Source organism: Archocentrus centrarchus, chromosome 23 (assembly GCF_007364275.1).
Source record: "Archocentrus centrarchus isolate MPI-CPG fArcCen1 chromosome 23, fArcCen1, whole genome shotgun sequence".
In the NCBI taxonomy this organism is placed as follows: Eukaryota; Metazoa; Chordata; class Actinopteri; order Cichliformes; family Cichlidae; genus Archocentrus; species Archocentrus centrarchus.
In genome coordinates, this window is record NC_044368.1 from 772,190 (window position 1) to 785,315 (window position 13,126).

At 43.0% G+C, this 13,126-nt stretch overlaps 1 protein-coding gene across 1 annotated transcript in view; it reads left to right on the forward strand.

Moving 5' to 3' along the window:
• The window catches only part of LOC115773270 (filamin-C-like), a 57,703-nt gene extending 46,986 nt beyond the window's left edge, over nt 1-10,717 (forward strand). The window contains exons 38-49 of the mRNA XM_030719875.1: nt 40-243; nt 330-482; nt 798-920; nt 1,040-1,297; nt 2,790-3,059; nt 3,394-3,531; nt 5,559-5,674; nt 7,075-7,207; nt 7,559-7,735; nt 7,818-8,036; nt 10,245-10,451; nt 10,530-10,717. Coding sequence (XP_030575735.1) covers nt 40-243; nt 330-482; nt 798-920; nt 1,040-1,297; nt 2,790-3,059; nt 3,394-3,531; nt 5,559-5,674; nt 7,075-7,207; nt 7,559-7,735; nt 7,818-8,036; nt 10,245-10,451; nt 10,530-10,717 — 2,186 coding nt within the window. The remainder of the gene's footprint in view (nt 1-39; nt 244-329; nt 483-797; nt 921-1,039; nt 1,298-2,789; nt 3,060-3,393; nt 3,532-5,558; nt 5,675-7,074; nt 7,208-7,558; nt 7,736-7,817; nt 8,037-10,244; nt 10,452-10,529) is intronic.
• The last annotated feature ends 2,409 nt before the right edge of the window (nt 10,718-13,126 follow it).

The window sequence follows — 13,126 nt, forward strand, 5'->3', positions numbered from 1 at the left end:
AATGAATTCCATGAGTCTGATGAGGTGTCTTTCCTCCAGGAATCTCCTTCACCCCAAAGGAAGTTGGTGAACACGTGGTCAGCGTGAAGAAGAATGGGAAACATGTCACCAACAGTCCATTTAAGATCATGGTGGGTCAGTCTGAGATCGGAGATGCCAGCAAGGTGAAGGTTTACGGTCAGGGGTTGGTGGAGGGACACACGTTCGAGATGGCCGAGTTCATAGTGGACACGAGGAACGCAGGCGAGGATTTGAACCTCATCCATGCAATCAGAGTGCTGAAGCTCAGGAGTTCAGACTCTAACCTTCGCCATCTGTGTTTGTGGCAGGTTATGGAGGTCTGGGTCTGTCCATCGAGGGTCCCAGTAAGGTGGACATCAACTGTGAGGATGTAGAAGATGGGACGTGTAAAGTTACCTACTGTCCCACGGAACCAGGAAATTACATCATCAACATCAAGTTCGCCGACCAGCACGTGCCAGGTACGAAAACTGATTCAGGTTTGGACCCAGATCTGCTCTGCAGGAAGGGAACGTACGACCACAGATACTATAAAAGATGGACCCACTGTTTGTAAAATACCTGAAGCTGTTCTTGGGCGAATCACAGGTACAAAACATTTTCCTGTAACCAGCATTAAGAATTCCAGATCTAATAATCCAGATGTTTAATCCAGATGATTTGAGGGTTTCAGCTTTCCTTTTCTTCTTTTCTGGAGAAAACATGGGGGTGTCAGAGCATTTCTGCTGTCATTCGTGTGTTTGTGGGTAAAGTTTGTGATATTTATGTATGAACAGGAAGTCCGTTCACGGTGAAGGTGTTTGGCGAGGGTCGGATGAAGGAAAGCATCACCCGGAAACGGCAGGCACCCTCCATCGCCACCGTGGGCAGCACCTGTGACCTCAACCTCAAAATACCAGGTGAGCAGTGACATCACTCCCGCCTCCTCTTCCTGTCTGCACCTGTCCTCCCTGCTTCCTCCTCTTCACCTCCTCCTCTTTCTCCCCTGTCTCCTCCTCCTCCTTCCCCGGGGTCATAGGAAACTGGTTTCAGATGGTTTCTGCTCAGGAGCGTCTGACCCGGACGTTCACCCGCAGCAGCCACACCTACACCCGGACTGAGCGGACAGAGATCAGCAAAACCCGAGCCGGAGAGACTAAGAGGGAGGTGCGGGTGGAGGAGAGCACGCAGGTCGGAGGAGATCCCTTCAGAGATGTGTTCGGAGATTTTCTGGGACGAGAGAGTATGAGCAGCTTTGGGGGGATGCCGGCCGGCAGCCGACAGCCGCTGCAGGATGGTGTGTGTGTGTGTGTGTGTGTGTGTGTGTGTGTGTGTGTGTGTGTGTGTGTTTCCTGTAAGTCATACTGGGTGATTTAACAGAGTGCGGTGCTGCAGTGGTTCTTCCCTGTTAACCCTCTAATTCGTCCAACTCCTGTTCTTCCTCAGTCTATTTCCCTTTGTCTGCACTTTGCTGTCAGAATGTTGCCTTTTTATATCTGGATTAAAGTGGTATTTACAGTCTGACCTGATGGTGGCACTGTTGTCTCACTGTTCTCAGACAGTGAAATGTCTGTTTGGTTTGTTGCTGTAACAGGATGGAGCTGCTTACAGGTTCAGTTCAGAGCAGCTTTTTCTTTGGCTCTGAGGATGAAGAAGAACCTGCTGACTGCGAATTAAAAAACATGGACGTAGCTGCCATAACATCGCCTATTATTTTCTGAACTGTGCATTTCAAACATTTAACATGAGTTCTTTTGTTCGTGTTGTTGGTTTTTTTGGAGCCAGAAGTGACCATATTTGGATGAGAGGGTGGAGCTCTAAGTTATCAGCTAATGCTAACTAGCTTGGTTATCAGTCTGCGTCTACAGGCTGTACAGGAGCATCATGCAGACTCAGATATCTGCTGATCAGTGTTCAGCATCCAAGTAAAATCCTCAAATTTCACTCACCAGAACTGGAGCTCAGCCTTCTTGGACGGTCTGGTAGTCCAAAGAAGTGCACAGCAGCCACGTTATTGGTCAGGTAATTAAAAAGACTCCAACATCAGGTCCAGTTCAGGGATGTCTGGAGCCTCTGATGGACATTAGAGGAACTGCAGGTTCTCAGCATTGGCTTCATTTTTCAGCCTCAGTTGCTGATGGTTGGTCTGCTGAGTGACACATGAAATAATTAATTTCTATTAATCAGTAAGATTATTTTAAATCTGAACCTGACAAAGACAAACATCCATTAAGCATCTTAAGACAAGTTCAGACTCTCCAGAACAGTTTTTAAACTTATAAAATGCTTCAGATATTTCACTTCAAATGTTTATCATCGCTGTTAATTCTACTAACTTATCAGCTTCTGAATGAGATGATGTTCAAACTAACTGCAAAATGAAAAAAGAAAAGATGTAATTGATGCCTGAAGAACTCCAAAGCACACTTTAGCTGCTAAAGACACAAAATAAACACAAGATTCATGTTTTTGTATTTTTTAAAAGGGAAACAGCAGCCTATAGCTGCCATTTCCAGGAAAGAGAGTCAGCTTTTCCAGAAGCTGATGTAGACTGTGATGTAAGAGGATTTAATTTTCCAGAATAAGATCTGATGTCACTCCCACAAAAATGCTGGAGATGCTTCTTTCAAAAACCTATAAACCTATAAAATCTGAAATAATGAGACATTAACCAAACCATGACATCACATTTGTTCATGCATGTTGTGTGTAGACTGTTTACCAGAATCCAGCTGGATGAATCGTCTGATCCCCCTTCTTCCATGTTCCTCCCCTCCTCCTCCTCTCAGGTGAGCCAGGTAACCAGGAGATGATGGCTCAGGTGACGAGTCCTGGAGGAAAGACGGAGGATGCAGAGATCATTAAAGGAGAGGACAGCACCTATAGCGTCCGCTTTATTCCTCAGGAGATGGGACCTCACACTGTCAACGTCAAATACCGGGGCCAGCACGTCCCCGGGAGCCCCTTCCAGTTCACCGTGGGCCCCCTGGGAGAGGGAGGGGCCCACAAGGTCCGCGCAGGAGGAACTGGACTGGACCGTGGAGTGGCCGGGATCCCAGGTGTGTGGGAGAGTTTACATTCATTCCTTATCGCTTCTTTTCCGTTCTGCTTCTTTTGTAAGAACTTTGATTTCATTTGAATCTTTGGATGAAAATGAAGATAAAGAGGACGAAGCAAAAATAAGACAAACCAAACTCCTGCATGTCAGCACAGTTTGGTCACAGGAACTGTTAAAACATCCATCTGTGAGGCGTAAAATGAACTCTTGAAACACACATTCTTGATTTTATTTTGGTGATGACATATACACTAATTTCACTTAAGTTTTCTATAAGCCAGCCTCTTGTGGCCACTGCAGGAACTGCAGCGTTCACAGTTTGTGCTGTTTTGCAGCTGAGTTCAGTATCTGGACCAGAGAGGCAGGAGCTGGAGGTCTCTCCATTGCTGTAGAAGGACCCAGCAAGGCTGAGATCACCTTTGAAGACAGGAAGGACGGATCCTGTGGAGTCACCTATGTGGTGCAGGAGCCTGGTAAGACTCAAGAGATTTTTGGTTTAAGCCCACTTTAGAAAGAATTAACATTAACCAGGGAAGAAATATTTCCTGTAGTTCTTGGTATTCCAATTACAGGATCTTTTCTGTAAGAGGCAAACCAACAGAAAGCAAATAAACATGAATAAATGTCCATAAATCTTCTGCTGGCAGTAATCCAGTGAGAGATGTCTGAATATTTGTGGCTGTACAAAAAGCAGGAGCTGCTAATAGATCCAATAACAGCAGACTGACTAAATCCACATTAAAAATGAGGCTCAGGAAGATCTGCGGATAACGAGTTGAATGTTCTCATTAACATGTTTCCATCACACTGAAGTTTCCATCAACTGTGTTGATGGTCCACTTTTCATGGTGTCTCCCACCTTCTTGTTCAAACCAACTTTTCAATCAATCACCCACCAGGAAGCACCCTGTCAAGCTGCCCTAAAGACGTAAAGATGCTTCAAGATGTAAAATGTTCATGTTGGTTTTTTTTGGTCGTTTTTTTTGGTCGTTTTAAGACCACTGGTGAAATTTCAAAAATTCCTCTCTGTGCAAACCACACAGACAGACACCAACCCGGGACGGTAACTTTAAGAAGGATGGTCACTGCTATGCATGCGACACTTAACTGTACACAGCAAATGGCACTGAGGGTGCCAACACCACACTGACAGCGCAAATCAGCCTGTGAGGTCCTGTATGGATGTTTACTACTGTACACGCTTTACATATTTTATTTTTAGAACAGAATAGAATGCCTTTATTGTCATTATACAGGATGTTCAATGAGATTGGAGGGCCGTTCCTGTTCAGTGCCATGCTATAGAAAGTCAAACTTTCTAAAATAAAAATATAATAATCTAATATAATCTAAAAATATACAGAAAATAAAACAATATGTATAAAATATACAGAAAATAAAATGTATTAAAAATATAGAAAATAAGAGAATGTATAATGTATTTTTTTATTTTAATGTATTTTTAAAATAATTTTATTAAAAATATATTATTAAAAATTGCTGTTTGCACCATGACACCAAGACAATTTCCTTATTTGTGTAAAATCTTCACAATAGTGTCATTCTAAGAGTTGCAGTCTTAGACGCCTCTCTGCAGCTTCTGTCCTGTCAAAACCCAAATCCCAGAAGAGACTGTCTGCTCCCAGACCTCCAACAAACAAACCCAGAACCAGCAAAAAACTATTTAAATCTGCAGTAATGGATTACACAGCAGTGGGGAATAAATTTCAGTACAGTAGTGTCGTAAAGAGAGCATCAAATCTGAGATTAAGCTGCAGTGGTTTGAATCATATTTATCTCATAGACTCCAATTTGTTCATGTAAATGGGGAGTCTTCTTCACACACTAAGGTTAATTATGGAGTTCCACAGGGTTCTGTGCTAGGACCAATTCTATTTACATTATACATGCTTCCCTTAGGCAGTATTATTAGAAAGCATTGCATACATTCTCATTGCTATAGAGATGATACCCAGCTTTATCTATCCATGAATCAATGTGCATCAGTGCACATATTAAACAAATATGTAGGACCGCTTTTTTGCATTTGCGCAATATTTCTAAAACTAAAAACATCCTTTCTCAGAGTGATGCTGAAAAGCTAATTCATGCATTTATTACTTCTAGGCTGGACTATTGTAATTCATTATTATCAGGCTGTCCTAAATCCTTCTCCTCACCTACAAGGTCTTAAATAATCAGGCCCCATCTTATCTCAAAGACCTCATAGTCCCATATCACCCCAACAGAGCACTTCGCTCTCAGACTGCTGGCTTACTTGTGGTTCCTAGGATACTTAAGAGTAGATGGATGGATTATTAATCTCTGGCTCTCTTCCTCAGTGCATCTTTTGTCTTTTGTCCTGTCTCTCTCTCCCCTCACCCCCAACCACTCACAGCAGATGCATTTAATTTGTAATTAAAATGCATTCATATAATACATTCATTCAGGACTGGATCCCTGAGGAACATCACTGTGCTATTTTCTGTTTTTCATTCAGGTGATTATGAGGTCTCCATTAAATTCAATGATGAACACATCCCAGACTCCCCCTTCATGGTCCCCGTCGCCTCTCTGTCAGATGACGCTCGCCGCCTCACCATCACCAGCCTGCAGGTGAGGAAACATCTAAATCTACCAGCTGAGCTCGCAGATATGAAGCCCTCTGACATTTCGATTTTCTGTGAATAGGTTTATTTTTAGTGTCTCAGTGGCTGTGCTGTATTTCTGTAGTCATAGGTGTGTATATTTATCTCTGACACCTTACAGTTAGCTCTGTATATTTAACTGCTCTCCTCTTTCTTTGTATGCTACACATTTACTCTCGAGGTTCAACAAACTGCGTTCAGAGAAAGAAGAGCTCACATAAAAACATCAAAGAGTTGATATATTTTTGTGTTCAAACAGAAACTGGTCTGCCTCCTTTATAAGAGGTACAGCTTTCATATGTTGTACATATATGTGTAAAATACATTAAATTGTGGATTAAAAAATGATGCTGTAAGATTCACAGAAAAACAAATGAGGCTGTGAAGGATCTCACAAAAAATTGACAGAAAACAGCAAAACTCAATTAACTGAATTTTAAAAATGTAAAAACTTAAACTATGAATAGTTTTCATGAGCATTATCAACAAATAAAATACAAATAAAATGCATAGAAATATATGCACAGATATAAACAGTTTATTAATCAGAATGCCAAAAAATCTTGTAAAAAGACTTAAAGGACTGTTTGGTTCATTGGAAATGACTGAGAACTGCTTGTTGAACACTTTTAACCTACATGTTTCCTACAGCACGGCTCACAGATGAATTCCTTCTCACTGTCGTCGGGTCTCGGCAGACCTGTACGCCAGCTTTGAGCTGCAGCTGTTGGGGATAAACTCTTCCCCCTCGGTGCGCTGTGCGGTGATTTACCGAAGGACTTTATTGGTGACTTTATGATCCGCTGGTTAAAGAATTTGTCTCACTTATTGACTCCTTTAACCTAACACAACTGGTGTGTGGTCCCACTCATGAAAAAGGTCACACACTGGATTTGGTGTTGTCTCACGGTCTGCATCACAGAGACAGACCTGTCAGCTGCCTTTGACACTGTGGACCACGAGATCCTTCTGTCCCGCCTAGAACAGGAAATCGGCATTAAAGGCACAGTTCTGACTTGGTTCAGATCTTCTCTTACTGACAGAAGTTTCTCTGTCCATCTAGGAGACTGTTTTTCTACTGCAGCAAAGCTTTCTTGTGGAGCACCTCAAGGGTCCATTCTGGGCCCAATTCTGTTATCATTGTAATGTTGCCTCTAGGGTCGATTTTTAGGAAACACAATATTTCTTTTCACTGTTTTGCTGATGACATCCAGGTGTATTTATGTTATTTATTGTCTTTTAATGTTTTTATTTATTTATTTATTTTTTATTTGAGTGTAGTCCTTGGGGTTATAGATCTTGTACAGCACTTTGGTCAACGTCGTTGTTTTAAATGTGTTATATAAATAAACTTGACTTCTTTATCAGGAGATGGGCCTGAAGGTGGGTCATGAGGCCTCCTTTGCAGTGCAGCTGAATGGAGCCAGAGGGTTGATTGATGCTAAGATCCACACACCATCAGGAGCCAGCGAGGAGTGTTACATCACTGAGCTGGACAGCGGTAAGACCCCAGTAAAGCTGTTAGTGAAATGGTCTTTAGGACTATTTTCTGACTCAATCAAAAGTGAAGATTACATATGGAGTTCCACATGGTTCAAGTGTGGGCCCACTATCTTTTAGTTTTCAGGTTAACACCACATGTTCACTGTTATCTACTGCTATACAGGAGTCATCGGGATATTTTTTTTAGGTATTTATTTTTCACAAAGTGGCAGTTAAAGTCTTTGCAGAGGATCGTGTTAAATACAGTAATATTCAGTCATTCATTTAAGAAACCGTGGGTGTGCCTCCTTTCCAAAGTTTACGGTGGTGATAGAATGAATGGTAAATCGGTGACTCCCTGTTTCTGCAGATCAGCATGCTATCAGGTTCATCCCAAAGGAAAACGGTGTTCATTCTATAGATGTTCGTTTTAACGGCAGCCACGTCCCCGGCAGTCCCTTCAAGATCCGAGTGGGAGAACCAGGTCAGGTCGGAGATCCAGGAATGGTGTCTGCCTTCGGGCCGGGCCTGGAGGGAGGAACCACAGGTATACATGACAAACAAAGCCTTTCATTTTGAAGCCATTTGATGAAGGTGGGTTTTAATGAGTGTTCTGACTCTTTGTTCAGGTGTAGCATCAGAGTTTATCGTCAACACCTGTAACGCCGGCTCGGGGGCTCTGTCCGTGACCATTGATGGGCCATCAAAGGTTAAGATGGACTGTCAGGAGTGTCCTGAGGGCTACAAGGTCTCTTACACACCTATGGCTCCTGGAAGCTACCTGATCTCCATCAAGTACGGAGGACCCCAACACATTGTAGGCAGCCCCTTCAAGGCCAAAGTGTCAGGTAGGTCAGAGACCGCTGACCTTTTACTGAGGTCAGTCCATGAATGGTGCCCATGCTCACAGGAACAGAATTTCCTGGAGCTTCCATGTGTTTTATACAGAGTCTGCACACTGCCGTCAGGCAGGGAGTGATTCCTGAAAATGAAGCATGATTCATCACTTTCCTCTGATCCACAGATGAAAGGATCACATGCGATGCTTAATAATCTTCCTGTTTGGACCCAACAGTGTTCAGACTAGTTTTATGTACTTTGTGCCTCAATATTCAAAAGGCCAACACTTTATTAACAGTTCTGACAGGGATAAATCTAGCAGGGCAATAAATGACAACTAGCTAACAAACAACATGTGTGATCCTCTGACTGCTGTTTGCCCTGAATGGAAAATGTGTCACTTTATTTAGCCTGAAGCTGTTGGCTAAATGTGAACTACTGGCATTTGCTGCTGGAGTAGGAAAACAAATGGCTAACCTCCAAAATCAGGATGGAGCAGCAACCTCTGGGACTGAAAAAAAAACACTGAAGCACCAAAGCCTGCAGCAGTGAGTCAGTCTCCATAAACTCCCATATTAAAATGTCCAGCTTTACAGCAGAAATATCCATCCATCCATCCATCCATCCATTCGCTTCCGCTTATCCTGTTCAGGGTCGCGGGGGGGGCTGGAGCCTATCCCAGCTGTCATAGGGCGAGAGGCAGAGAGAGCAGAAATAATGTAGACCAAATTCAGAACAAGATTTGGACCCACAGTCTGTAAATGTAGGCTTTTCCATCCCACCTGCATGCTTCTCCTGCACGTAGTTTCACAACTTAAATCACAGTTTGTCATGTTTGCAGACCAGTTTCTTCCAACCATCCGACTCACAGCTCAGACAGATGATAAATACTAATAAGACACAGTTTGCAGCCATTTTCTGTAGTTCTTCAGATGACATCATATTAATGTTAATACGTGACTCTCCTTCTAACTGACCAAGGGTGACTCAGGGGTGGCCAGAAGACCCCAAAATACTACAGAGTGTGTCATCCAGTTGTAGGTGGAGTGTAGAGTAAAGAGGGCAGAGTCCAGGAATCAATCACTGTTCTCAGCCTTAGCTGACATATTAATTTAATTAAATATAATCTGCTATTCACAGCTATGCAGACGACACGCAGCTCTACAAAGCTGGTGATCCTGATGATGTGAATCCTGTTTAGTGGCCTGAAAACTTAAAACTGACTTCAATTGTCACATAGAGTACGTTCACACTGCAGGCCTTAATGTTCAATTCAGATTTTTTGTGAAATCCGATTTCTTTTCTGCGTGGTTGTTCACATTTGCAAATATATGCGGCTTGTATGTGATCTCCTGTGTGAACTGCAAACAACCTAAGTGTCCCGCATGCGCAGTAGAGGACGCAATAATGTCACACGTAGCGAGCGTGCTCTGTGTTTGCGGAAGTAAACGCAGATCAGGAAGCAGAATAGTGACGTTTGTGGAGTGTCAGTGACGTTCAGGTCGGATGAATGCGACCTGGTTGTATAGACACAGGTCACATTTTAAAAGATCAGTTACGTATCGGATTTAGGACCACATTTCCGAGCAGCCTGGGTCACAAATCGGATCTGTGTTGTTCAGACTGGCATGAGAAGATCAGATACAGGTCACAGAAGGTCATTTCAGGCTGCAGTGTGAACGTAGCCTTACTGTTTGTTTAGATTTAGGCACCAAACTACATGGTAAGGTTCAGAAAACAGACCCTTTCAAAGTGCTGACCACATTGGCAGAAAGACTTATAGTTCTCTCATTATCATATTTTACTGTTTACTGAAAGATCTGTGATGGTGCTGTGATGGCAGTCCTGGAGAAAACCCAACTGTGATGTTGTAGGAACATCACCAACACGTCCATATCGGGTCATACTTTAACCCTTTCAAACTGAAGGTGTCTTTGGCAACACAACATATTTCAAATATCCCGCCATCTGGCAACAATTACCATAATAACCCCATGTTGGTTGTGGAGCGCAATTTCTCAGCTTTCAGAAACCGTTTAAATTTTTCAGATAGGACAAACGGTCGCATAATTACGGTAATTCAAAGTATATTTGATCAGACGTCTCAGCGGTGATACGCTTGGTGTTAAAGGCAGGTAACAGGTGTAGCGGCGGCAATGGCCCGGTGTTACGTCCACATGCTGTTGGAGAAAGTTGACTAAGTCTTCTTCTTCCAGGACCTCGTCTGGCAGGCAGCCACAGTTTGCATGAGACATCATCTGTTCTTGTGGAAACCGTCAGCAAGTCATCAGCGATGGGCGGGCCCTTCGCCTCTTTGCCTAAGTTCTCCTCGGATGCCAGTAAAGTCATCTCCAGAGGCGCCGGCCTTTCGAAGGCCTTCATTGGTCAGAAAAACACGTTCACAGTCGACTGCAGCAAAGCAGGTGACCACTTCGTTCCTCCTTTCCTTCCTAAAATAAAACCTGAGAATGATTTTTCACCTCTTTTTTCTCTCCTCGCAGGCACCAACATGTTGATGGTTGGCGTCCACGGGCCGAAGACGCCCTGCGAGGAGGTTTACGTAAAACACATGGGAAACAGGATGTACAACGTCACGTACACCGTTAAAGAGCAGGGCAGCTACATCCTCATCGTGAAGTGGGGGGACGAGAACGTCCCCGGCAGCCCGTTTCACGTCACCGTCCCTTAAAACTGAACTCTTCCTCTTCTACAGCCTCTTCATCCTCCGTGATGCACTGAAGACTTTTCACTTCCTGTTGTGGGGGCTGCTTCTCCCGTTTTCTGCTAAATACAAGCATCAGAGCACAGCTTCAGTTATCACATGTTGTTCCTCAAAGCTTTTCTTTTGTCAGTCGCTTTTTTAAAATATCACATTCAAGTTCAAGAGAAGAGAATTTAAAGAGTTCAAACTGATCTGACAGCAGCCCATGTGCCTCAGAGCCTTCTTACAAGGTTTAAGATCCTTTCTTTGAGAAGATTAATATCTCAGACTTCTTCTGCTGACGTGGATATTTTTGCAGGTGTAAACATGTGGTTCTCAGCAGTGAAAGAGAAACTTGCAGGATGAGCTGTCACATACAGATGTTGAGAATGGATTTATAAAGTGGTCTCCTTTATCTGGATTAGTTTATTTCCTTGATGACACACAGTTTTTCTGTTAGTGTTTGTGAAGATGGTCCAGAGGTGCCTGGAAGATCACCTCGAAGGGGAGACTGGACACCTTTTTATCATTTTTTTTTTTTTTTTTACATTTTTTATTTCTTTTTGTCCAGTTCTCTGAACTTTTTGATCACACCTCGTGGTGTGTAAAGTGTGTGCATTCATCTTTAAACAATCTCATTTAGATTTAGTGAAAAATTCAGTCCCTCTGTTCCTGCCTCAAACCAAACAGGCAGGTTCCCCTCAAACAGGACGAAGCTGTGCGGGGAAACATTTTAATCTCCAGTAAGAAAAATGGCTTCAAAGTTTCTTCATTTCTTATTTCCATCAGTGAAAACAGAGCTAAGGCCTGTAAGTACAGCAGATGTCCTGTTTTAGGATCAGATATTAATGTTTAAGGGTGCTGGTTTAACTCTGAGTTGGTGACCTATACTCTGTAAGGCTATTGCAGAGGTCAGGGTTCAAATCTGCCCCTGGGGCAGTTACTGTGTCCTGTCACAATACAGGCTAAACAAAAGAACAATGAAACATCAGGAGGGAAGACTCCTGATTTCTTACTGATGCTCCCTCTGACTGCACTCAGCTCTGAGGGGCTTTCCAGCAAGATCTGATTGGTCAGTAGGCAGTGATCACTAACCTGTGACGTAACCTGCTCCGGAGCAGCTTAGATCTGCAGCATCAGTTACTATGGCAATGTACCACCTTCATATCCCTGAACCTCAGAGTTAAACCTGAAGTTAGCTCGATACCCCCCCCATCCCTCAGGACTGAAAGCATCTGTGCATCCTGCACTCGCTCTCTTCTCTGAGCTTCCTGTATTAGTGTACATGGTTGGAATAAATCTCCTCTGGACTGGAGTCTGGATAAAACCAGGTGTTTAGTTCACCTCCACAGGTAAGGTCTCACCTGCCTCGTGATTCAGGTTCAGGTGAGTGAGAGACAATCTTGCCTCCATGTTGAATCGGGTGTGCTCGGCAGGTCTTTGCAGGTGTTTCTGGGAGCTTCTCAGAGCTGGTTTCACGTGGCGTCTGCTCAGATGTGGGAGGATCGGGCCAAGCTGTGCTGTGACTGTAACAAACTCTCCTGTTTTTATTTATTCTGCAGCAATTTTCTCTCCTTTGATTTTCTTTGACAGAAAATGGTCTTATTGTTGAGAGGATTTTTTTTTTACCACAGGAAGGAATTGCAGTGGAGTTTATTTTGCGAATGTTGGAAAAACAGCAGCAGAGATATTACAGAGTGACATTTTATAGTGATTTTATATGTATGAGTGAAGCAAAGTTTGATATGTTAACCTTCTGTATGTGCAGGTATAATAAAAGTTTATTTGTGAACTCGCTGCTGCTTGTCTCATTTGCACGATGAAGGACCTGCTGTGCTTTTCCTGTTTCCTGTCAGCTATTTCCTGTGTTGATACGATAACTGTAACCATGAAATATGGCACAAATGGAAGGTCTTTTTTTGTGGACTGATATTCATCAATTTGCGGATTTATAAACATACACTAAGATCAGCTGATGCTTTATGCACCTGAGACATGCCTGAAATTTTTTTTGGCTATCCATAAATCAAAATTTGGAGTTGGCTCTGCGAATCATGAAGCTCCGTGAAACAGGTCATTTCCTTGTTAACTGGAAGCAGATGACACCAAGGCATGCGTACTCAAAACCAGTTAGCAACAGTATCAGTTTGTATCAGCAGTGTGTGGCAAACATGAACAAACTGTCATCAGGTTTTTGACCTCTGACCTTTGAATGCATTTCAAGCTCTCCTGTTCCTGTGGTGTGCAGTAAAAAAAATAATTCGCCATCCATAACTCAAAATTTCAAGTTACAGATGGCAATTTTTTATTTTATTTTTTAATGGTGGAAATAAGCTTCCATAGATTCCTGCTGTTTAAACAGTTGATACCTGATCAGTGCCAGCTTGGTGCTTCAGG